At 38.6% G+C, this 25,489-nt stretch overlaps 4 protein-coding genes across 5 annotated transcripts in view; 2 read left to right on the top strand and 2 right to left on the bottom strand.

The window, feature by feature from the left end:
• Positions 1 to 23,850, bottom strand: part of LOC103481456 (SPARC (osteonectin), cwcv and kazal like domains proteoglycan 2) — a 68,003-nt gene extending 44,153 nt beyond the window's left edge. Inside the window, exon 1 of the mRNA XM_008436902.2 lies at positions 23,813 to 23,850. The gene's annotated coding sequence lies outside the window, so the exon portion shown is untranslated. The remainder of the gene's footprint in view (positions 1 to 23,812) is intronic.
• Positions 1,734 to 14,516, bottom strand: ascc1 (activating signal cointegrator 1 complex subunit 1). 2 transcript variants are annotated; one of them, XM_008436900.2, is made up of 11 exons: positions 14,432 to 14,516; positions 14,192 to 14,329; positions 13,710 to 13,812; positions 13,491 to 13,588; positions 13,228 to 13,406; positions 12,993 to 13,126; positions 12,161 to 12,280; positions 11,938 to 12,062; positions 10,065 to 10,138; positions 8,470 to 8,617; positions 1,734 to 3,047 (listed from the first exon to the last, which is right to left on the bottom strand). In XM_008436900.2, exons 2-10 carry the CDS (start codon positions 14,301 to 14,303, stop codon positions 8,501 to 8,503), a joined length of 1,062 nt encoding a protein of 353 aa, XP_008435122.1. In that variant the 5' UTR covers positions 14,304 to 14,329; positions 14,432 to 14,516; the 3' UTR covers positions 1,734 to 3,047; positions 8,470 to 8,500. The 2 variants fall into 2 exon arrangements, with proteins under 2 accessions (XP_008435122.1, XP_008435121.1); XM_008436899.2 differs by having other exon boundaries at positions 14,192 to 14,318; positions 14,386 to 14,474.
• anapc16 (anaphase promoting complex subunit 16) lies at positions 14,539 to 17,372 on the top strand. The gene is made up of 4 exons (XM_008436901.1): positions 14,539 to 14,665; positions 14,977 to 15,130; positions 16,505 to 16,579; positions 16,925 to 17,372. Exons 2-4 carry the CDS (start codon positions 14,989 to 14,991, stop codon positions 17,032 to 17,034), a joined length of 327 nt encoding a protein of 108 aa, XP_008435123.1. The 5' UTR covers positions 14,539 to 14,665; positions 14,977 to 14,988; the 3' UTR covers positions 17,035 to 17,372.
• ddit4 (DNA-damage-inducible transcript 4) lies at positions 19,592 to 21,311 on the top strand. The gene is made up of 3 exons (XM_008436898.1): positions 19,592 to 19,736; positions 19,956 to 20,178; positions 20,269 to 21,311. Exons 2-3 carry the CDS (start codon positions 20,001 to 20,003, stop codon positions 20,766 to 20,768), a joined length of 678 nt encoding a protein of 225 aa, XP_008435120.1. The 5' UTR covers positions 19,592 to 19,736; positions 19,956 to 20,000; the 3' UTR covers positions 20,769 to 21,311.
• Positions 23,851 to 25,489: the final 1,639 nt, after the last annotated feature.

Here is a 25,489-nt window from a genome sequence, read left to right as displayed (position 1 = left end):
GTGTAAAACCAGCTCAGGACTGGACCGGTCCACATTTGACCCAAGCTGGGTCGCTCTATGTCAGCAGTGTTTCGAATGTACGTTTTCTAAAATGTAACCACATACGAGATTACTTTTGTTGCAAGCGTGGTTCTTTAAATGCAAATTCTGAGGAGGCAACTAAAAAAATACACTTTACCGAAACTATACTGAAAGTTAATTTTGAGGGGAACGAAAGTTCATTACATTTGCTGTCCGACAGCAATGTTTGATTAGGATTTCGCCCCACTGTACCAAATAGTGTGGAGATTTAGAGTATGGAGCCGAGCGAATGAAAAATTTATTACATCCGGTCTTTTTTTTATCCAGAATTTATGACCCACAGAGATTTACTGTACCTGCACATCATTCCGAGTCTCCCCACGTCATTCCCGCTGCTTCTCTTAACTCTGCATGCCCTCTCCTCTTCTCTGCGTTTCATCCCCTATGACGATAAACCTAATCCAGCACCCCTCTCTGCTCGGATTCATTTAAGTTTAGGGTTACCGGTATTGGCCAAGGTTGAGTAGCCAGGGGCAGGATCACATTTCTGTCATGCTGCTTAGCTGGCAGAACTAACTCTTGACACTTGCATCAAAGTTGTCGATGTGGCAAATGTGTGCTTCTTTTGTACGAGCATGCAGAGCTGCAGAGCAGGGAAGCAAGGACAAGAGGAGAAATATCTCCAAGTGTAAAGCAAGCAGTGTGTACATGAGAAATATAACGTGACAAGTTAAAAGGGTGCATTAACCGAAGCATAATGCTAAACGTTGATGATTAACGATCGCACATCTGAATTGGGTCACTTTTTCATGGGCTTTTTTTTTTTTTTTTTTTTTACTCTTTGTGAATTTAAATGTTACTGAGAAACCTCTGTTTTTACCGTAGCAATAAATGTTTCCTGAGGGAAATGCTTCAGAGCAGGAAAAGCTGAGAAAACATGTTTATGATAAACTCTAAGCTGTTAAATCATCTTACAAAGCAGGTTTTAGGAATGAGAAGCCACAGTATTGCCAAGGGCTCTTACAGGTTTACCTGTTTGGTCCCTACAGCATCTAATGTGGAGACGGGGGAATGTTTATAAATCTAAGAAAGGCTATACTCAGACTTATAAGTTCATCTATGATCTGGGTGTCCTAAATCTTTAAAAATATGACAGTGGTGACAAAATGTGGAAAAGCTTGAGGGGTATGATTAATGTTTTCAGATACCAAAAATGAAATCAGCACCATTTGTGTAAAATAATACTGCAGATCATTCTGTATGGAACCTCAAAAATCTTTACTTTTTTGCTGTTGATTGCTTAGTTAGCAAATATTGTGAGGAATGTTTTTCACGAGGACTTCAAAATCCAGCAAAGTGATTAACAGGTTGTCACTGCATTAATCAATAAATAGCTTCTGCTGCTCTTGCAAGTTTTACATCAGTTGAGTACAGCAAAAAGAGATTTTGGAAACAGCGCAGTTATTTCACATTTAATTTGCATTGAACTCTTGAAATCACTACTTCATTATTGAATGCAAGGTAAAGTTGTTTAAAAAATAATCTATAAAAAATACTCACAGGTTTGATTTAGTAACTCGGTTTTGCGCTGTTTTAACACATCACATGTTTTTAGAGGCATGTACATATTATATTACCCTAGAGGCAAATGTTTTAAAAATGGCTAATTAACACATTTGCAAGGTTATTACACTTTCAACAATAAAGGTGAATTTTCAGGTTATTGAAGTATTTATTCATATCAGGTTAAATTAAATAACCAGATGTCTCTAAACATATTTTTAGGCAGAAGGGGAAACATGAAAGAGAATCACAATGATCCATAAAACATTGGTTAATTCCACTCTGCAATCCTTATTGACTATCTCAACAAAATGGCAACATTTTAATAAATTCTTCTTTATCTGGAAAAAATGGGTTCATCAGTCTTGATTGAAAGAACATATATCCCATCGCATTAAGTACAAAGACTCAATGCGATTGGCTGGGCTTCCTCGGATAGAAATCTGTTTACCAGTTTCAATATTTGGCTGCACCGTATCATCCCACAAAGAACTAAACCGAACTTATGTAATTGAATTTAAATCTCCCAATGTGACTGATCGGACTATACATTCCTATAAATAGGAACCAATTGACATTTGTTGTGAACCGACAGTACGTCCATAAGATAAATTCAACAGACCACGATTAAGAACCACATGACTATTAAATTCCATACTTTTCATGTCACTGTCATATATTCAAGTCAAAGTGAATGAACCAACTTTGTTGATATTGCACATCAGTGCAATAAAAGCAGTCATCAGATTTACTCTTTAAATCTGATCCATAAGTGTCGACAACATGCAGGCATCAGTTTTTTAACGGTCCAAATTCTGTACTTTTAGCCATTTTTATGTGCATGTGCAACTGAACATCATGTTACCGCCTCAAACTGGTCTGTGATCGTCTTTGGCAAAAACTTTGCTCACATCCATCAAAACAGAAACTGCGGCTGCTTTTTATTTTAGTCATGAAAGCGCCGCATGGTTTACATCTGCAGATAGGAGTCATGTTTGTCAGACTGAGTTCAAGAATAAAGAGATTGACTTGATGCCAGTTCATCTCCCCAAACTGATGCACATTAATAAACCCAGTCCACCCTTCACTAAGCTTATTGAGTTTTCACAGAAGCAGCAGAAGCTGGGAAATGTTTTTTTTTTTTATTAACATCAGACAAGGCGGTACGCAGCGCAGTTTGAAGCCTTTCTTATCTGGAAATATTCCCGTCGTATTACAAATGCAAACAACACATGCGAGTCTAAAGAGTCCTGATGAGCCGCGCAGCTTATCACAGCCGCTCGTATTGTCACACAGTGAAAGAGCTCCGAGGATTTCTTCAAGAATTCTTGGTAAACAGCAGATGATTACGGAAAGCTGTGAGGGAATGCAATGCGGGGAAGCAAACAGTTTGCCTGCATGTTTCCATTCGCTGCTTGGATCTGTTGGGGCTTGGTCAGCATCATTTTCTGTCCGGCGAAGACCTGGAACACAAAGAAAATCATCAACGTTTGCACTTTAAAGCTATTGATTTTGTACTAATCTACAAGTAATCTCAGTTTTTCATTGAGTTGATATACCTTATGGGTATATCAACTAAAATCCATTAAATGTTATTTCATAATGTCATGAAACGAAAGTTGACGGGGTAAGAATACTTTTGCAGAAAGCAGGATGAAGGAGCATATTCAACTACGACATACTAAGTTTGAGTCTCTCAATCTGAGGAAGCTGCATTCTGATAATTGAACCCAAACACTAAAAAAAAAAACAGTCTGCATGAGAAAAAAGTCAGTCTAGCCCGAGATGAAAATCCCCAATCCAAAATCCCATCAGAGGTTATTTCGAATGTAGGGGGAGTGAATAAGCCACATCTGGAGGCATTTAATAAGTAATCTCAAGTGACTTAGAACTGTAAATGAAGCTGCTAGAAATGCATATGGATTCGATTCAATGGGATTCAAACTGGGTCACACAGCTATTAAGACTGCAAAGTTAGTTGAGAGCAGTGTGACAGCCGTTTGCCACTGTTGGTTGAGCACTGAAGCGGCTGTTTTTCGCACTGCAGGCAGCTTACAGCAGCAGATGTGGGAGAAAGTGCAGCAGTTTCCCCCCAATTAAACGCAGAGTAAACAGAAGCTCGCTTACACTTGAACTGCTAAACATGATCACCTCTGGGAAATGTTCTTTTTGCATTATGTGTGACAAAGCCACAGCACTTTAACTTTAGGATTACAAAGAAACAAAACTGTGCTTCAAGCCTGAGCTTAATTACCCTCATGCAAATGCGTCAACAACAATCAACAACATATTTGGATTGTTTCCCCTTCCTAGCCATGCGGTTTAGTACTTTGCTTGCGAGAGCAAAAACACAGCTGCCGATCTTGTGGGAATACCTGCCGGAGCAACATTTTTGTCTTTATTTGATGGTGAACTGCAGAGCCGAGGATACCACTGAAGCACATTGCCAGGAAGAGTAAAAAGAAAATTCAACTGAAGGATAAAAACGACGATCCTCACGAGGCATTGCTTCTTTTCCAGTAACAGCCCTGTAACTCCTGCACTGAAGTGTTTTTATAGCTTTCCCGTTAGAGGAGAACACTCCCAGCAGTCCGAAACAAGCTCAGAATTGATGAGTGGGCTGTTCTCTGCATCAGCACCAGATACCGGTTGTCACCATTGTAATGATGGTGAACGATTTCAGGTGGTGTGTGAAACGTTTTCATGATAAAATTAATTTTAAAAAGGATGCCAAAGGAAATCAAATGCGTATAACTTCACAGCGTCTGATCAGAGAATTTGCAGCAGGAAATGTAGATTTCTGTATTCTCAACCAAAACTGATCCAAAATGCTGATTTATCTTCGGAACTGCAAACATTTCAAAGCATAAAGCAACAAACCATGAAAGGGGACCAGTTTGCCTTCTGCCTCGTCTTCCAACAGTTATTGTGAAGAATGAATTATAACAAAAGCTGCTGCACTTTGTGTTTAAACACTTTCCAATAAACATGATTGCAGCATCAAAAGCATGCGGACAGCTGCAGGAGGCCTCTCTGCATGAAATTCAGATTCAGCACTCTGAATGATTGGCTGCTGTATGAATCACCTGCCCTCTCACCCCTCTCGCCTTGACTGTCAATCAAGGCTGTAACACCGGTTACTGACACAGCGGTTAGCGTGAATTTAAAACGGTAGAGAGTAAAATCTACAAAAGGAAGCTGTTGAAAATGAAGCTCTGTTGTATTATTTTGTTGCGTCCAAATTGGAAAAACTTTGATTTGGTCGCAATGAATCAGAGAAAGAGATATTTCAGACCAAATTGAACTTTCAGCTTTCTGATCGCATCTATAAGTTTATGAACATTTGTGTTTTTGAATTTTAGATTTGCAATCATTTTTGCCAGGTTGGGAATTATATAGCACAGCTTTTTTCAGTACATTTCTAGAGTTTCTTTTATTTACACATAAAGGTTGGAGGCGGTGTGCCACTAATAATCTTCCTATGTGAAAGATGCCTTAAGAACAGAACACAGTGTTTCCTCTCAAAGTAACTGATATAAAAGCATAGCTATGAAAATAAGCAGAAAATTGTAAATAGTTTAAGTAATCCTATTTTGTTAAATTGCTTTACTTACATTTTTCAAATCATCGTGACTGTGAGAGAAAGAAAAATAAAAAAAGTTCAAAAGGCATAAGAAGTTTGTACAGTAGCTTTTGCGCATATCCCCACACAAACAAATATTTTATTAAAACATACATCTTCCGCCTCATTAAAACTTCAGAAAAAAGGGACGTAGATCAAAAGGAACAAGCACAGTACACAGAGATCTAATTTATACAGCTTTTTGAAAGCTGCTCAAGCTCGTCCTCAGATTTTGGAGGTCTTAGTGGAGCTTCCCACCGCAGGAAGAACAAAACTGACTAATTAGGGTGAGACGCGTCAGCGACAGAAACCACGCATCTTGGCTTGTGCGTAAGCAAGCGCAATCGCACAGATGCCGGTGACAAGATTTAGTCATTTTTAACAGATTCGCAGATGAGACAAAACATTACAAAAAAACTCACAGATAAAGTGATGTCACTGTTCACGTTTGACAGAAATCACAGCGAAGGATTAAATATATTGTATATGTAATGACTGGTTCGGATCAGCGTGCCGAATGTATTAAAACATGAAAAGCGTGAAGAACGCGTTACAGTCTACTGAGTCAGAGCTTTCCAGAAACAGCAAGACTTGTGTTGTCAAAACTGGTGAGTGAGTGTCTGCTGTAATAGATCAGACATGAGGCTTGACATACTGCACTGTAATATTCTTGGCACAGCCATCTGCACTGGTGACAAATAAAGGAATAATGACATGTTATTACATGTGAGTGTGGACTTGTACAAATGTATGCACAGGAATGAGACGTTTTCACTTGCAATCCTCACAAGAACGAAAACAAGACCTAATTTGGTGCAAAACAATTGTTTAGCCAATACTTCCTGAAAACCCAAAACTGCTTTCATTCCCTTTGGTAACTATCCCACCTAAATTATTTCTGCAGTAATGAGACAAAATGAACTCACAGATGCCTAAAGAATTATAAATAAGTTAATAAAGAAGTATCTAGGAATTATATAATGAAAAAAAAATACAATCAAATATATGCAAAATTAACTGTACCCCTAATACGAAAGGGGGTAGTAAGGAAAATATATGTGCAAGTACATGCTAGCACTGCTGCACAGCTAGGTGAGGCAGGAAGTTAGAAAAACTGAAGCTTTTGCTCAAAAACAGTAGATTAGGATCCTTACAGTATGACACCATTCAGTGAAAATGTCACGATTAGCACAAAAATCTAAAAGTGTACACAACTTAGATTGTGTAAGTTGTGTAAAAGTGTACACAACTTAACTGCTTTTATTTCAATCAAAGAAAATATATTTAACTGTTGCCAACTGCATCAAAATGAATGTTACAGTTATTGTGATTTTGATACATAAACATTATCAAACAGAAAAAAAAGAAAAGAATGACCAGACACTAAATTTTGTATATTTGTTTTTTTCCAAATGCTTTTTGTGCAGAACATCATCTATTTTTTTCTTTCTGCATTTCATCAAATAGTACAAGCTTACCAAGCTTCTATTAGCTTGTTAATCAGCTGGGCTATCTGCTCAGGTGGAGAACACAGTGGGCTGTCAATGCATGCAGTCAGCTGCTGCTTGTTGGTTGATAAAAATGTTTTTGTGGTCCTTTAGATTTACACACCACTGTCTGTATTTCACATGACTGAAAATCTTTTCAAGTCCCCAAATTTGACTTTCTTGCAACTGAAAAAAAAAACAGTGGCTTTCTTTAGGCTAGCTATCCTACAGTGTGCAGCAATGATTGGGAAAGTGGCTTCTCTGTCAAACTTTACACTCTAAGCGATCAGTGAAAATGCCAGTCATTCCAGATTCCTTTCCGGAGTCTCATTTAAAACCGTGGGAAAAATCACATAAGGATTGGTAGCTCGCAACCAAGTAGAAAAATTTAGTCTCACATAAAAATAAGAAAATCATGCCAATTAGACAGACTTTCTGCAAAAAAGATTCCAAAATGTCAGACGAAACTGTATTTGAATGTTCTCCGTTTTTTTGTTGTTGTTTTTTTCAACAAATAACACAAAATATGAGATGTTACATCTGTAGAACTCATCTTTAATCATGTCCCTGCCAAAACAGACGAGAATACACAGTCCTCAAACATTTCATTAAATTGCAAATCATGTGTCGCTCCTCTTTTCCCTTTGTGTACACCTGAGATCTATTTACTCAGCCCTAGGTGGGAAAAACCTTTATGCATGTGTTACCTGGAAGTGGTGCTACACTAGATATGCACTCTTGAACCAGAAACAAACATCCTGTCTGGAGAGTAAGTGTGCATAATTAGGTCTCTTTGTTGGTCTGAATAAATATGTTTTATTTTACGCCGCTGAGCAAACAGACAAAATGACCATGACTGTGGACAGAAGAGGAGAAGGTAAACTAGTCGAGCCGCTGCTAAAACGGGCAGCACAGGATGGCATAGTGAACAAAGAGAGCCCTCAGACTTTACTGGTGTAACTTTTGGCCGCTCGGCGATCACGCTCCTGCATGCTAAACAGAGAGAACCACCAGCTGAGGGGAAGGCGAGAGAGAGAGAAAAAAAAAATGGAACGAACAAGAAGCCCTGCTCTTTGTCTGATGTTTGTATTCAGTGACACATTCGACAGAAGTCACAGGGAGCAAAGTTGCAGCAGTTTGTGTGGCTCCTTAAAAAGAAAGATGGGGTATAAAAAGAAAGACTGCCTAGTGCAATAAATCATGCGTGAAGCATTAACACATTCAGTGAGGTGAAAGGATGTGTGCTACAAGGGGTTATGACATTCAGTGGTGTGAGGATGACATTATACCGAGTCAGACTGTTTCGATGACTATAAACAGCTTTCTGCCACAACTCAGGACGTTTATTTTCCTTCAAAGTGTTCAGAGTGTCACCTTCATTAACTACAAAATGCTTGAGTATTTATTTTATTCTGCTTAAGCCAATTTATCACATTGTAAAACAACAAAGATGGGGCCCATTCAGGATAAAATCACTTTACTGTCAACAACAACCAGTTGTTGCAAAAATTGCAAAATCTCTGCAAAAATTCATCTTTTCCATCTTCAAGATCATAACACAAAATATGATTAATGCAAAAGTACATATTTTATGTAGGTGCAAGCTATGCACATGTTTTCTTCTGATTGCCTTTTATTTAAAAAATATTGTATTTTACATTTGATACGTTTGGCAAATTCATGCCTGAAAAGCTATGCTCAAATAAAAGCAAATACATGCTGCCACCTAGCGGTCAGAGTCGCTAACTGCTGCTCCAGAAGTACGTTCTCACCCACCTCAGAATATTACGCTCAGCTGGGATAAAGGTCACGAGAAGCTTATGCTCCCAGCAGATGAGTAGTATCCGGTGCAGTCTGTTGAGTACCTCTGTGACAGCTGGACAGTGTTCAGCTCAAACTCTCCAAAACTGTAATTAGCAAATTTCTGAAACACAAACAAAAAAAAATAAATGTTTTCAGACTTTAAATATCATCATTTTCATTTAAAAAAAAAAACTATTTTGACAGACTTGTTAGAGGTCAAACAAAAATATTTCTTGTCATCTACAGTGCTTAGCAAAAGTATTCACAGTTCATTGTGTTACAATGTATTCACTTATATTTTATATGACACAAACCTGGTTGAACGTCGCTCTTTTAGACCAATAAAACCTTGAATTATTGTTTTATAATCCAGTCCTGCTTTAAACTTTTTCACCTCTTCGTACCTGACAAGTCTGCCATGTCCTTAAGTCTTCATGATTCCACTGTTCATTTATGTTCTAACAAACTGGATTATATTGGAGTTTTTTCAGGAGAATCAGAGTAAAATGGATCTCTATACCCATATCGATTTTGCAATATATATATATATATATATATATATATATATATATATATATATCGATATTTTCTTTCCTAGAAAAAAATCGATATTCATCCGCAAGTATCGTAACATGCAACTGTCACCTTGCTCACTCACTGCTTGCTTCGCCGGGAGAGTGATTCGGTCATCAGGCTTAGAGTGATTCCTTCAGATGTCAAGTGTCAAGGTTAAAAAGGTATCAAACTATTCAGAGCAGGGTACTTGGTGCACTTTATTTACTTTACAAATGGATGTAAGCTGCAGTTTGTACTGTTTCAATTAAAAGAAACATGTTTTCTCACCACTTCTTTGATTCATTTTGTCCAGCTGTCGACTTTAAGTCTGTGTCCATGTCCAACCAGAGCCAGGTATTGTGTAGTTGGTGCTTTGAATCAGTTTTCAGTTAAATTAATCCAATCCAACTCTAYAACAGTCACAAAATGTCACCAAAATCACTCTGTCCCTCTAAAATCTTTCAGAAAATCGCAAAAGTGTATTGAATTGTATCAGTTGCTGAATATCGCAATATATATCGTATCGTGAGCAGAATATCGTGTATCGTATCGTGAGATTATTGTATCACTGCAGCCCTATTCTCCACACCATCAAAAACGGTACAAGAAGGACTAAATGTGGTAATAAATAAACTGAACACTGTGACCTTTGAAGCGAGTATTATTTCACTCAGAGCCTTAAATCAGAGAACATTTTGAAAATAGTTGACAGAAGTGAGGCCAGGCAACGAGCTGCTCTGCCAAAACAACAAAACCGGGTTTTACAGAGCTGTTCATTACCAAGCTCTTATGGGCCTCTGAAAGCAGAGAAAATGTCAATCCTATTAATGCATTAAAGTACAACACATCTGCAGGTGCTGAAAGACAGCATATGTACCTGGTTCATGTCTTTGTAGGTTTTTTTTAAAACAGGAATTTATGTAATCACCCACATGGCTTGGTGTAAATTTAAGAGAATCCAATACCACATTACAAACACTTCTGCATTAATCTGGATGTAAAATGGGTCTAACCTTTAATATGTTCCTGGCATCAAAAGCCTCTCTTTCACTTGTGGCTTGTTTTCCTGCTCCGCCCCTGTTCTCAACTGGAAAAACACCACAGACCAACAGACAATAAAAGCAAAAACACTTTGATAAGTTATCTCGGAAGAAGCAATAAACATGTTTACTCGCAGCTCCGACGGCACCCAGCGAATGTCAAGGTAACTTCGTTTGCTATAAATGGTATTGCGAAAGCGAGGACTGGGGAGAGCAGCGGCCGCTGAGGTTTGCACATTGTGGTCGTAAACATGGTCAGCAGTGGCAGACCGCTTTTGCTGTGCGCGGTGTTGTTGTCGGTCAGTCCGGTGCGAATGTGAGAACCGCTGCTGGACGGGATCCATCAGCAAAATGAATGAAGGCATTGTGAGAGTAGCTGGAAAGCAGCACCCTGTTCTGTGCACGTACACAGCTCTGAGGCCAAACAGAGAAGTACCTCCCTGATTCCTCTCTGGGCAATTTAGCTGTTCTAATTGTTTTGAGGCTCAGCTTTGTGGTCACTGCAACTCCGATCTGAGCCAAAAGATAATAAGGGAACATTGGAAAAGTATGTTCCGGAAAAAAAATAAAACATTTAAAAAAAAGGGACAAATATAATGATCTAAGCAGTTCTCCTTTTTTTCCGGTTCGTGGTTAGCTGAGGTCTATTAAGACAAAAGATAAATCACAAATATCCTATTTTTGAATCAATGGTGGTCATTTTCGGTCACTTTCTCCTGAATGTTCTCACAGTTTCAGTTGGGTATATTCGTAACACTAACTGATAAAACAGAAAACCTCATGTGTGACCTTAAAATACCACTTTATGTCTACACATCTGAGTTTATTGAAAAGCTGCTGTTCCATTCATGACCAGCTGTTGTCAAGTAGAGAAGATGTGATCTACGTCCTGAGGACATCATCTCATGAAACACTGCTTTTCAGAAAGCCTGGGGCAACAAAAATCACACAAAAAATCTTAAAAGCAACTCTTCAACAAACTTTCTTTTTAATCACGTCTTTATGAATTAAGAGTCACATCAAGCTAAAATAACAAACTACATGCAGGAGTGTCTGAATACATTAGATTATCTTTAAAAAAAAAAAAGTTAATTTATTTCAGTAATTCAGTTCAACCAGTGGAGCTCATTTATAGATTCATTGCACGTAAATGGATTATTTTAAAATGTTTCTGCTATTTTGGTGATTAATTCTTACACCTAATGAAAACCGCAAATCAAATTAAGTTTCTTAGAAAATTTGAATATTACATAAGACTACTGGAGAAAGAATTTTAAAAACAGAAATTGAATGTTATGAACTTGTTATAACTAATTCTGGGAAAAACTTTGTTATATAAAAAAAAAGCCTGATGTTCTGAGACTCGTATCTAAGTACATCTCTGGAAAGTTGAGTGGAAGGTCAAAGTGTGGTAACAAAACGTGCATATACCTGACTACGAACCCATTTAAGAAATTGTTGGGGTACATTCACAAGGTGTGTACTACGGCTGTATTAGGTGCTTTAAAATCCACCTCACACAGATGCATTCAAGGTACTTTTACTGACGTTGAGGTAAAAATATAGCGGATGAGAGAAGTTAAAAATGTGGATACAAGAAAGAAAGAAGTCTCCACACGTCCCAGATGCCGACGGATTCTGACAAAACGTTTAACAAGAAACAAAAAAAAAATCTCAGCTGAACCACGGCAAATTTCAAACTGGTGGCAAAAGTTATGCACAGAAAGGAGGATGAATTTTAAACCTTTTTGCACGTTTACACGTTCTGTAACCGTTTTGTTAATAGAGAGCAGTGAATGACCGAGAGAGAATCAAGCTGTCACCAGACGGTGCTCATAATATTTACCTGTGGTGTCCTTTCTGAACAGCGTGTTCATGACAGTACCGTGCAGCTTCACTCTGTCCCACTCCCTGACCATCAGCCCTGCAGAGACAAAATGCTCCACCAGCCGATCTGCAATCATCTGCAACCTACAGAGAGGAAAAAGTTAAGGTAAAACTTTAAAAAAAAAAAAAAAAAAAAAAAAATCAGAAGCTCACTGAAAACATTTTTTCTTTGGAATACAAACCTGTCAGATCCATCTTTAACACCGACTTTGGCATACAAGACGTCCACCATGGCTGGATCATCATTCATGTACTCTATACCCGTCACTTCCAACGGCAGAGGCTTTCCTTTAGTGATGTCCCTGATGGAATGCAAAAACTAATTAATAAAGTTTTCAAAATCAACATCTATAAAACGTTTTAAGACATTAGATTCAAAAGAGATTAAACTTTCTGTCAAGCCATTTCACCTCTTTAAAGGCCTTTTAATTAGACGCCAAAGAACGTGCTGTAGTGACCTAAGTTGTAGGCCCCTCCTCCCAAAAAAAAAGGAATAATATTCTGTGCAGTAAGTAAAAAAAAACTGAATTTCCTGGGTGTTTATATTATATTTTGCCTAAGTCTATGTATTAAACTCAGAATAACAAAGAAATAAATGTATATACAACAAATGTAGCTACAATAATCAATATATTGAATGATTTCATTTTAACTCTTGCTTTTCTGGTTGCAATAAAGCCAATTAGATCATTATATGCTTTTTGGTTTTTACATTTTCTTTAACGTTTTCATACCAAGAGTTCACACCAGCCAATGCCTGTTGGTCCGTTTTTAAGCATTATTTGGAAAAACACTTTTCTACAGCACAAATAAATCACACCATGATTTTCACATGATTTAGTGCAACTTTCAGATTTAAGATTAAAGCTGAACTAATTTGTCTGAGCTTTAAATCAGTGGAAAAAAATTCTAATTAATCTAATTAATCACTGATATCTGAAATATGTTTGTGTTTCCAAATTCATCACAGTGTCAAGCCTGGCATGATGAGGTAATTTTTTTTGAAGCCTCTACCTGATAAATCTTTGGCATTCTTGGAGGTGTTCACAGGCTTTTCTCACTTCTGCGTCATTTAACAGAGCCAGGGTGCCAATTGTCAAATGAAGCTTTGCAGGGTTTTGAAAGATGCTTTCCTCCACTCTGTGATCCTGCAAAAGTAGGTGACACATGATTTATTCGTTAACACGCAATGCAACAATTTTATACTACTTCAACTGGTCCCCATGGTGTTTGCATTAGTCAGGAGCACCTGTGAACACTGTCGCAACACCTCAGCTTTAAATGTCTGGAATCCCTCTTGAACTTTGGAGTCATTCAAAGGCAAAGACAGGAAGTGAGTGAAGGGCTGTTTCTTTCGGAAACTCTCCACCAGGACTTCTACTCGAGTGACGGCAGAGGAGACTGCAGCTTTTTGGGCGGCAGTGATAACTAAAAGCAAAAGAAATGCAAAAGGAGGAGATATTTTGTAGGTAAATTAGTTTCAGAATGACCTGATTTGATATTTATCCTCACCGATTTGTCCTTCTATTCCTTGTTTCGGGATGCTGATTGAGGCTTTGGTGTCAAATTCAAGACGTCTCCGAGTTTCTCCTTTTTTCCCAATGATATATCTATACAACAACAAAATAAAAACATGCACACCATACGCACAGCACACCAATGCTTATACAAAAATGTTATTCTTTTCAAGCTTTTCAAGCTGAAGGGGGAGCTATTTTTTTCACAGCTTACTTGTAAAGAACACTCGGGACATCAATGGCACAGCGGTATCCCTTATCTGTTTGTTCAATGACGTGGCTGTCACAGGTTTCATCCTCTTCCAGAGCTTCACTCTCTTCAATCATACAAACATGGAGTTGGTTTTTGCAAAACAAACTAGTAGCAACAGTAGACATTTGAAGTTCCTTGCAAAACCATTTATATACACATGGTTACTTTTTATTTTTTTACACATTTGTTCTAATTAAAATCACTCACGTACTTTTTCGATATTTATGTGGGGACCAACACAAAATACAGTATTCAAGATAATGAAGCTGAGGCATGCCTTTATATTTGGTCTTTTTGAGTGGATACTTTGTACAAGGAACTTGTGCTAAGTCTGAATGTACTTTCTGGTCATCGTGGTCTATCACATAAAGTCCCAATAAAATACACGTTTGTTTGTGGTTGAAGAACGACAAAATAATGAAACCTGTCAAATGTTTACTAACCAGATGGTCCCATGTACGAGAAATCTTCTTCTTCATAGTGTTCTTCTTTAACTATGTTTCTTCGATATATTCTGCCGTTTATCTTGATAAGCGGTGGGCGTAGAACATCCATTGGTTGCTACCAAACCTAAATTAAAACTGTTAAAATACCAACATAAAGTGACAGAAAACAATCAAAATTTCGTGAAAATTACCTTCAAATTTTGTTTACAACTTCAAAGTAGCAAGTCATACACGTATGCTAGCTGGTAAATCGCTTTACGACACTTTCCGCTAATTTACGGTAAGGTGTGTACAGATCTACATAACATGTAAACGGAACGAGCTCCCTGGAACATTATAGAACTGAACCATTCAGATTGTTGTGACATCTTTTAAAATGGCAACCCTCTTTTGACGTAAATTACAGACGGCTAAACAAACACCGAGGACTAAACTGCGTACGAATAAAGCCGAACAATCTGGAAAATTACGGTAGGGTTTTACTATTTAGAACATCTGAGCTGATTGCATTGTGTGGAGAAATATCTACGTCGAGTGGTCATTCGCTCCATGGCTACAGTTAGCTTTCCTACCAGCTGCTCTGATAGCTGAATCGGAATGCATTTTTGAAACTAAAACAAACGGTTTTACGTTTGTGATGTGGTTAGACTCATATACATAATAAAGATGGTTAGACTGATTGTAGCTTGCACTGTGATTGATTCGTTGTTGCTCTGCATACACTTTATAATTTAGCCATGATGAATAAAGGCTTGGTTGACGTTTTGGTATGTGCTTGGCAGCTTCCTAAGGCAATGGCAGCGTCTTCTTCGTCCTCCTCTGCGGGAGGTGTAAGCGGTAGCTCGGTAACAGGCTCTGGATTCAGCGCTTCAGAGCTCATCCCTCCCAGGAAAGTTCTCTACACTTATCCGAAAGGAGCTGGGGAAATGATGGAAGGTACGTTTGTTTGTTGTCTTTTTTTTTTTTTTTAGCTGTGTGATAGCATGGGCTGATCCTGACGGAAAATAAACACTGTTTTGGGAAATATATTTTCATATAATGAGCAAGATGGATTAATTCAACAGGGAAAATAATAACAATTCAATGATTTCCAAATGATTATTTGCAGAGGAGAAAGTTGCATTCATAAACTGACCCCCATAAACAAGACATGGTGAATTTGCTATCCCTGAAACACCCCCTTGCACTTTTCCACATTTTAAGTCAAAATGTGGATTTCCTCAACACAAAATTGTCTATATGTGATAACATGATACAGGTATTCATTTATTTGCAATTAAAAGAACCCATGCAAATTCTAAGCTTCTCATAGAGAGCACTGTTAAATCCATCAAATAGGGGGGAAAAAAAGTGTATCACAGCTGCAAATCTGACTGGATAGGGCACAAATGTGCTGCAAAGTGGGAGAATCTGTCAAAAGGACAACTATTAGTCATGCACTTCACAAATCTGGCCTATAACTAGGAGTGGTAAGAAGTAAGCCACTAGAAGTTTTGCTGAAACTTCTAGTGGCTTCAAGCTAGAAGGCTTCTAGCTTCTAGAAGCCTTCTAGAAGCTTCTAGGCTTCTAGAAGCCTTGGCTTCTAGGCTTCAAGGTTGAAACCTTGAACAGCTTGATCAAAACTCTAAATCTAACTAAGAATCTGCAGCAAGACTTAAAGATTGATCTTTACTGACACTCTCTGACTGAGCTTCATCTGCAAAGAAGAATTAACCAAATTGACAGTCTCCGGGTATGCAAACCCAGTAGAGACGTAGTTTGTAGTTGCAAAGTAATCAAATTTACTTCTAAAGTTTACTCGGTCAAAAAGCTTAACGTTAACCCTGTCCAGATAAGCTATCGGTCTCTCTAAGCTTATCTTGGATTGAAAATTGCACAATAAAGACATCTTTGTATCAGATCAACAACACAGATATTCTTTTGAAGAAGCGGACGTAGTTTCCTCTGAACCAAATACAAAACGGACCATTCTGAAACGTGTCCAAAAGCAAAGCTGTCAGGGTTTTAGAGTGACATCAGTGCCCTGGGCAAAGGTTGTGTGCCGTTTTGTGACGGCAGCACTGATGCTGAAAGTATATCATGATTTTGAAAATCTATACTGCCTTACAGATTACAGAGCTTGCAGGGCCGACCTTACATTTTTCAATAATAAACAAGAGTAAAAAAAAAAATGTGTATATATATATATATACATAAACAAAACGGTGCTAATACTGAACTGCCTGCAGTCGAGATTCTCATTTATCACAAAGCCCTGAAAATATCAATTTTGATCATGCTGCACCTTTTTAATGCTATTTCTATTTTCAGATGGCTCTGACAGATTTTTATGCGAGTCTGTGTTCAGCTACCAAGTTGCCTCCACGCTAAAGCAGGTTAAGCAAGGTAAGCCCTGGTTCATACTCCTTAAACTTCTTCATATTTCCAAATTTTGACTTACTAAAACCACAAGCCTCTGTGTTCCTGTTTGGTTAAGTGTCTGCCTCAAACGAGTGTGCACAATTGTGAAATGGAAGAAACTTGCTCTTTTTCTACTTTCTTGTACAAATAGAACTTTGAAAAATGTGACATATATTCAACCAACATGAGTCAATACTGTAGGCATCAAATTTTCAAGTCTTAACTTTTGGTCTAATGTGGCAACAGCACTGTTTTCCACTACTTTGAGCTCCTTTAGGTTAGCCTAATAAAACTTGATATGGTACTAAAGTAACCTGTTTGTTCTTTCAGATCAACAAGCATCTCGAATGGAGAAACTCGCGAGCCTTGTGGAAGAGCTAGAAGCAGACGAATGGCGTTACAAACCAATAGAGCAACTACTGGGATTCACACCGTCCTAGTCAAAGTCATTCAGATGCCTTTTGTGGAATAAATCAGCCAAACAGAATGAAGACAAGAGGAAATGTTTTATTCTGTCTCACATGTGATACTTCTTGTCTGTAAGAGTTTACACTGTAACATAGAACTAAAAGTTATTTCAACATGTTGAACGTAAGATGTTTTTGTTTCATATTTTGCACAATTTTGTGTTTACCTTTTTTAAACCTATTTCCAATCATGTGTACCACCTGAACTAAAATACCTTTCAACTTAATCTTATAACTACTCAACTTGTAATATTATTTAACAGTCATAATAGGTCTTTCATCTCATTTAGACTAATAAAACGGATTCTTGACATGCTTGGTGTTGCGTAGTTTGTTCTTATTAATCCTTTTCACTGAGTTTTAAGCTCTCATCTGGTAACTGATTTCCTGCTTCACGAACGTGCCAAAGTTTGACGTACAGCACCGCTGTTGTTTTCGTGCAGCTTTCTGTGTTTACAGCGAGAAAGTACACACAGATCACTCCGAGCGGTTGTTTTCATCCAAATGAAGGCCGGGAATGCACAGAACATACTGTCCTCTGGCCCGGCCCTGGCCAGTGCAGGACACGCCTCCAGCTGCTGGTTAGATTTCATCTACAACGAGCTTGATCCAGAGCACTCTCGCAATTGTTGCCTGGATAGTTTTCTTCGTTTTTTAAAAAGTTTTCAAGAATGACAACTTTACTGTTTTTGTGTGTAAATTTTCGGCTTTATGAGCATAATTCAAAAACATCTACTTCAGAACACCATGTGCCTACATGTGACTTTCACTTCCTCTCTTGTAAAGTACACATTATTCCACGCCTACGCACGTGAAACAGCATAGCATACGTCTGGCGGTTATCCAGAACTATATGAACTAACTGCTCACCCAGGAGTGACACAATCGCAATTATTTTTGCACCGAGGCTACACAGCCTCTTTTTAATGCCTAATTGTTGTTCTTTGTTGCTTGTATGTGTTCATGCACACATCTCTGCACACATATATATCCATTTCCCCCACATTTCAACTTTTTATGATCTGGTCCTACAGTGTTGCGGGGGTTTCACTCCAGATTTCTTCTGTTTTCGCTTCTTTTGTCACACTTAAATGTTCAGAACCGTCAAGGAACATTTAATATCACAGCTAACCTGAATTAAAGGGCAATTTTCTGAGGGGAATGAAGGTATTTGTGACTAAGTAGTTATCCCAGGAACCTGGTTGCAACTCAGTTTTAAAACAGTTTTTTTACACTCTTTTGGAAGAACTTTGGTATAACTCTCTGGGAAATATAGTTTTAAGTCAAACATTAGGATATATTTGAACATGAATGACCTGTGCAGAATAGGTACAGTATCTCCATAAAATTAAGTTTACACATTGACTACTAGAACATACCAAAACTTTAATTTTGAGGTTATTATTTGTGACTCACTCAGAGGTGGGCTTGTACGTTAAGATCACAAACTGATTGATAGAAATTCTCCCTAGGACTTTGTGGTATTACGGAGTATCCTGCCTCCATTAGTTAAGGCAAACTGTTCAAGGACTGAAGTGACAAAGCAGCCCCTGATTGTTACACTGGCATTTTTACACAGTTTCTTTTTATTGTTGAATGAGGAACACTTACAAATGAGATTTGCGTTAGATGTTCTGGGTTTTTTTTGTATCGCCTCCTGAATCAGTAGTTGATGCAAACTGGTAGCCTGGTTACCAGCATATCGAGGCATGACATGCTGCTTTTTGAGACCTTCAAACCTACTTCTTGTTGTTAGCATCTAAAAGTTATATCTGTGCTGTCCAGATCGAATAGCAATCATGCCTTAGTGGTAATCATAGTTAATTTATGACTTCAGAAAGAAAAATAATGACCTCTTGACACTGAGCCAGGTTGGATAGTTTTTCCCTTCATAAATAAAGTCAATTTGAAAACTACCTTTTATACTTGCATTGGTCCCCTTTGTCTCATTGGTTTGTAGATCCGAAACAAATGTGTCAAGATATCATCAACACTTTAGCCTGAGAATAAATGTGCTTACTGATGAGGTGAATAAATGGTGGCCTCTTTAACATGTTGCTTTTAATTTATGTTCACATTTATATCATGCAGCTTATTGCGTGTTTGCATCGCTGCGGATCAGATAAAAAATTCTGATGTAATGCTTGAGAGAAAAACAGGTGACGTAATGTACTGTACACTGCAGCCCTGAACCAGCCTTTGGCAGATCTGCATGGACTTTATCCTTTGCTTTTATGGCTGCCAATGCACCAAACAACAACAGCAAAAAAGAGCATATGGATGCCTATTGAGGATGCTATACAAAAGAACCGCTATATGACGGTTGTATGCCCAGACAAGTCCCTGTACATTTCCACTACAGTGGGGTTTAAGCCACCCCTCCCTCTAAACCTCTTTCTCCTCCTGTTTGTCTTTCTTCTCTGCTGGCATGTTACCAGGCAAGATACAGCGCACAAGCCGTGCCCCTCTTTTTGATTGGCTGTTTGGGGTAAAGTGGGCGTGGCCTCGTTCAAGGCATATATAAGCATTGTTGCAGGGGCAAAGAGACTGCGGAGCTCGACAGCTGCTGAAAGAACGGGACGGAGGAGTGGACGGTGGAAGTTTCTAGAGAATAACTCCATTTTTTTTTCAACAAAAGCAACGACTACGCACTTTAACAGCTTTATTTCAAACCTGTAAGTATTAATATTTGATAGTTTTGCTGAAATTAGAGCTAATTTGACTAGCTTAAGCTGCTTAAGTATTGCTGCTGCTAGCTTTAAACGTCTGCATTTTTTTTTGTCGTAATTAAGATGGCATATTTTCTATCTCTTACTTATTTTTTCATGTATTTTTTGGAAAAGTGGTTGAAGTCTTATGTTAATTTGTGGTCTTTGTGTCTCCTCATAAAACAGTTGAAATCTGACACGCATCTGTTGAACACTAAAGAGAGGACAAACATGCCTGAAGTCTTTGCACCAGTAGAGGCTGGAAGTATACCTCCGTCCCCAGTGGACAGCAGTCCCAGAAGACTGTCCTGGGGGAAACTGGTCCAAAGACTGGCTGATTTCAGCACAAACGACAGCAGCATTGAATCAGGGTCCAATAATGGCAGCAGGAGTGATCTTTCAGACTCAGGTGAGCGTTTCCTTCCAAATCTGTTGAAATCCTGTTGGAGGTTTTTCTTTTAAAGCTTCAAAGTGCTCACTCCTTGCTTCTCCTCTGCAGGCTCTGATGTCTCCAGTGATCTGTGTCCTGCGAACGATGACCTTTTCTTTGACCCAATGGAGGAAGCGATCCTGAAAGAAGTGGTGGACCTCATTGCACGGAGCCTAAGGGAGGCCAAAGACTCAGACTGTGCGTTGAGATGTACCAAGCTGCTCATTCCAGAGAAACTTCTGGAGCACATCGGACAGGAGCTCATCCACCTGGCAGCTAGCGAGCCCTGCGGTTTAAGAGGGGCTCTCATCGACCTCTGCGTGGAGCAAGGGGCCGCCTGCGAGAGCATAGAACAGCTATCCGTGGACCCTTATCTCGTCCCCACATTTCAGCTCACTCTGGTGCTGAGGCTAGAGTCTGGCGGGCTGTGGCCTAAAATCCAGGGACTGTTCAGCTCCAAGTCTCCTTCCACTCCAGCTCTGAGACAAGCTCTAAAACTTAGCACTGGGTTCCGCGTGATTAAAAAGAAATTGTATTCTTCTGAAGGGCTGCTCATAGAGGAATGTTGAATGGACAGGGGGGAAAAAACTCACAGAAAGGCCTTAGAACTTCAAATATGTGATGCCTTTTGAAGTGTAAGGATGGACGTTGTCATAATGTAGCCTTTTGTTCCTACTGTAAAGGACCTGAAGTTTATGGTACTTGGAACATTTTATTTTTTTTAAGCCTAACCATTGTGCTTCATCTTGGTAAACGGGCATTTTGCAAGTATTAAAGTGTGAACCTTAGTTTCTATTGAAACTTTGTTCAGGCAGCTAGCTGTATTCTTTGAATCTCTGTAGATTTATTTTTTGTTTTTCCGTAAACATGTCAATGAATTGAACTGCAGCCCATCGTGTTAGGGGTATCCTTCACACTCCCAGAGTTAAAGCCAGCCAGTGCTTGTGCATTTGCGAGCCACAGCTAAGGTTTCAAACCTCATTCGGTTTTCTGTTGTGTGTTTGAACCTCATTGCTTTCAACTTTATTTGATATTCAGATTTTCATAATGTTGCACTGTTTTTGTACTTTCATGATCACAAATAAATTATTGTTTTTTTTTTTATAACAATCCTTTCTGTGTTTTGAAATGTTCTTGTATTTGTGGTTCATTTTAGAGTGAGATTTAGGTGATTCATGGAATGAGGTGGAGGAGGGGCTGCACAGTGGCGCAGTTGGTAGAGCTGTTACCTTGCTGCAAGAAGGCTCTGGGTTCGATTCCCAACCCCGGTCTTCCTGCATGGAGTTTGCATGTTCTCCCTGTGCATGCGTGGGTTTTCTCCGGGTACTCCGGTTTCCTCCCACAGTCCAAAAACATGACTGTCAGGTTAATTGGCCTCTCCAAATTCTCCCTAGGTGTGAGTGTGTGTGTGCATGGTTGTGTGTCCTGTGTGTCTCTGTGTTGCCCTGCGACAGACTGGTGACCTGTCCAGGGTGACCCAGCCTCTCGCCCGGAACGTTAGCTGGAGAAGCACCAGCAACCCTCCCGACCCCACCAAGGGACAAGGGTGCAAGAAAATGGATGGATGGAGGTGGAGGAGGCCAATTTTAAATAATATAGTTGTAATATATTATATTAGTCTTATAAGGCCTAATAACATAATGCATTTTTATATTATTACCTGCATTAGAAAAACTAATTTGGCTGTAAAGCTTTTTGAGCAAACTTGTATTTGGAGATTTAATGTACTCAGTGTTTGTTGGCCCATAATCAAACCCTTAAAGCTTATTAGAGATTTCTAAATTTGCGCTAAAAAGAAATGCAGGAAGTTTGGAACTCAGAACTGATTACAATTGTAAATGCTTAAATATCCCCAAAGTATGATGCATAGCTTTAATAATCTCAGTAATTAAAAAAAATAAGATGTAAAACTCATATTTTAAAAAGATCTATAATACACAGTGACATGTATCTCAATCCTCTACTTGTATTGATTTATATGCTTATGGGCTACAACTATTAAACATTTAAATCCAGTTTCTTGAAATGGAATGTTACAAAACCTCAAAGGAGGGTTTTTAATTTAGACTTACTGAAAGGTATTTTCATGTAATGTACACTGTTATACGGGATTAACAATAATACAAGAGCTGCACACCAAACGTCATGCGAATAAACTATATTTTACTACTTGCGGTAACACTTTATTTGACAGGGTGTGCATAAGACTGACATTACACCTGTCATAAACATGAAGGAGTCTTTATGAATGTCTATGACTGCTATCATGAAGTCTCATTCTGTCAATAATGACACTTTTAATGCAAAGTTGCTTTAAAAGTTGCATTAAAGGTCCATTAGAAGTGCCGACTTTGTATTATTTTGTAAATAATAACACTTTAATGCAAAGTTGGCATGTTTAATGGACTTTCAAGGCAACTTTTAGGGCAACTTTGCAGTAAAGCTGTCGTTATTTACCCAATAACACTTCATGACAACAGTCCTTCGTGTTTTGAACTCCTTCGTGTTCAAAACACGAAGGAGTTTTGAACTCCTTCGTGTTCAAAACAGGTATTATGTCATGTTTATGATTGTGTCATGTCAGTATTATGTACACCCCATCAAGTAAAGTGTTGCCCTACTTGCTACATACTCAAGTACGACACACTTGCAAAAGTGATTAGATATGAAAAAGAAGTAAAATAATGAATATCAAGAGTAAAAGTAACAGAGTTTACTACTGAAGTTGTGAGTAGCAGCCATCTTGAAATCCTAACTGGGATTAGTCGGAGTTCTACTACTTTCCAAGCGAGATGTTCGGCTTGGGATTGGCATTCCAGTTGATTCTTCCGACTACAAATGGAACGCAGCATTATGGAGTTCGTCAGCGACTCTCAAGTTAGCATTCTTCATCATAATTCTGTGTCATATCTATTCTTAATAAAATGTCCTTGTATTTCTTAGTTTTATGTAATCTTGAAATCTTATTATTTATATTTTGAACAGAATTACTGAAATAAATTGGCTTTTGGGTGATATAATTCATTCGGATATAGTGGATAAAGTGTTGCTGAGTTCAAGCAACAAAATGGATAACATTAGTTTTGTTGAATCAAAACTCAGATGCAACAAAACTCCAAATTACATAATGAGTGTTTACCCAGAACTACAGAGACATCGATCAGAAAGAAGCTCTCTGACTGATGTTTGTTTTTATGTTAAGTTAAAGTTTAATCTGCGAGAGAGAGAGGAGTACTGACTTCTTCGAACAGATGACCCCACTAAGAACGAAAATGCTTCTCCGTTCTTGACCTCTCAGAAAACCTTTGAACTCATCTGCAGTGACACTATTCTTGAATGTAACAAGCAGTCACACACTAAGTCAGCATAAATCGAGCCACCGTGGTTTTCAAGAGGTTTTCGGGTCAAGGCATCACATTTTTTTCTTAAGTTCCTACCCACAAATTTGACAGCTTAAACCAGCTGTCACGAGTACGAGCAGAACCTGAAGTTGAAACCAATTCATGACTCAAGCGAAAAAGAAAAAAAAAAAATGTCACTGAGAAAAAGTTGCAACTTCTGCCAAAAACAGCTGAACTTATTTATAGAGAAAAGAATGTGACGCTGCACTCACTCTCAAAAGTGTGAACGTGCGCGCTGCCATGTGTCCACTTTCCAGCCTTAGTCAGCCTCCCGGCACAGTTTGTACTAAATATGCTGACTGAGCTTTTGTTTTGTTTTTTTGTTGTTTTTTCCCCTCTCTCTCTCTCTCTCTCTCTCTCTCTCTCTCTCTCTCTCTCTCTCTCTCTTTCTCTTCGCCTCCGTGCTTGTTCTGCTCGCAGCAATGAGTCACATTCAACACGTTCAGGCATCCATCTTTATTTTAATCTGGGAGTAGAAACACAGTGGGGAACAAAAAAAAACAAAACAGTGAGACGACATTCTACTTTTCTCTTAGTTTGGATGATGTATGTAATAAATAAGATACAAAGAATAAATATTGTGTTCCGAACTAAATATGAGATGTATCAGAGACAACACACAGCAAAATCCTACATCCTGCTGTGATCCCACCTGGTGGGTAAAAGCACACGTTTCATCCTTTTGGCACAGTGCCTTACAAAAGTATTCACACCCCTTGAACCGTCTCATTTGCTGACACTTTACAGTAATATGTTTTTTTAAATATATATTTTATGTGATATACCAACACAAAGTAGAGCATTACTGGGGTAGGAAAAGGAAGGGAACACAAGGTTTTCAACAGTTTGATACTGACAACCGTGAGCTGATATTGTGCTGATACCCCTCAATAAAATCCAGTGGAAAACCTTCAGAAGTGAACTAATAGTGAAAGCCATTGTTGTGCACCTAAATTGACAGGCCAAGGAAGGAACTCATCATTCATATGACTCTGTAGGAGCTGCACGGATCCATGGCCCTATCAATCCAGAGGTAGAAGAAAAACGAGGTGGTCGGTCAGATAGAACCAAGACTGAACTTTTCGGATTACATGCGACGTGTGAAGGAAGACGAGTACAAAGCGTTGACATGAACGCATCATCCCAGCTGTGAGACATGGCACGCTTTTCTTCAGAGCAGACAGGGAACGTTGTCAGAACACATTTTATTTTTTACAAATCAATGCATGCATTTGTGTTCAGCTAAATACAAAAATAGAAGAAGAAACGGTTGGTGGCCGTGATAAAAGACTTCTGAGAGGCCTTTTGTTGGTCTATCACAATAAATCCAGATTTTATTTTACGTTATGTGAAAAACCTTGAGGGATGTAAATACTCTTTCGAGGCCTTGTATCCAAAGTGAAGTGAGGTAACACCACATGGCCGTCCTTCATTTAATCAAAGGACAAAAAGTGAAAGGATTATCTCCTGACTCTTGTCTCTCGAGCACATTAGAACAAAAGACCGTGTCTAACTACGCCCAAACCGTGAGAGCACGTGTTAATCAGAGGCTACACTAATTTCCCTGCATAGTTAGAATGTGCATTTAGAGTCAGTGGAAACAGCTTCTCCTCTGACTTCAGAAAAAACAACAACAAAAAAAAACAGGAGGAAGCATTCAACATGGTATCTTTTAAACTGCTGTGTAAGTTGACATCCGCATTTCTATTTATAGGTAAACTTTGTGCCTGGTTCGACACTGGCTTCTCAGCCCTGCAGAGGTGAAGCAATCTTTTTCATCTTCATGGCTTCTGTTCTTTCGGGCTTCACATCAAATCTACATCTTGTTCCCTTGTCAAGATGTGATAAATGGCTTTGTTTTAATTCATGGCAATATATATATATATATA

The sequence above is a fragment of the Poecilia reticulata genome, linkage group LG19 (genome assembly GCF_000633615.1).
Source record: "Poecilia reticulata strain Guanapo linkage group LG19, Guppy_female_1.0+MT, whole genome shotgun sequence".
NCBI lineage: Eukaryota > Metazoa > Chordata > Actinopteri > Cyprinodontiformes > Poeciliidae > Poecilia > Poecilia reticulata.
Note: the sequence above shows the minus strand (reverse complement) of the source record. Positions and strands in the feature narration are given on the sequence as shown.

Coding starts and splice junctions, on each gene's coding strand:
- ascc1 (XM_008436900.2), bottom strand. CDS start 14,303: ATGGATGTTCTACGCCCACCGCTTATCAAGATAAACGGCAGAATATAT. Junction 13,813..14,191: donor CTCGTACATGGGACCATCTG/GTTAGTAAACAT, acceptor GTATGATTGAAG/AGAGTGAAGCTCTGGAAGAG. Junction 10,139..11,937: donor GTTCAGAAAGGACACCACAG/GTAAATATTATG, acceptor GTGTTTTTCCAG/TTGAGAACAGGGGCGGAGCA.
- anapc16 (XM_008436901.1), top strand. CDS start 14,989: ATGGCAGCGTCTTCTTCGTCCTCCTCTGCGGGAGGTGTAAGCGGTAGC. Junction 15,131..16,504: donor AGCTGGGGAAATGATGGAAG/GTACGTTTGTTT, acceptor TTCTATTTTCAG/ATGGCTCTGACAGATTTTTA. Junction 16,580..16,924: donor GCTAAAGCAGGTTAAGCAAG/GTAAGCCCTGGT, acceptor TTGTTCTTTCAG/ATCAACAAGCATCTCGAATG.
- ddit4 (XM_008436898.1), top strand. CDS start 20,001: ATGCCTGAAGTCTTTGCACCAGTAGAGGCTGGAAGTATACCTCCGTCC. Junction 20,179..20,268: donor GAGTGATCTTTCAGACTCAG/GTGAGCGTTTCC, acceptor TCTCCTCTGCAG/GCTCTGATGTCTCCAGTGAT.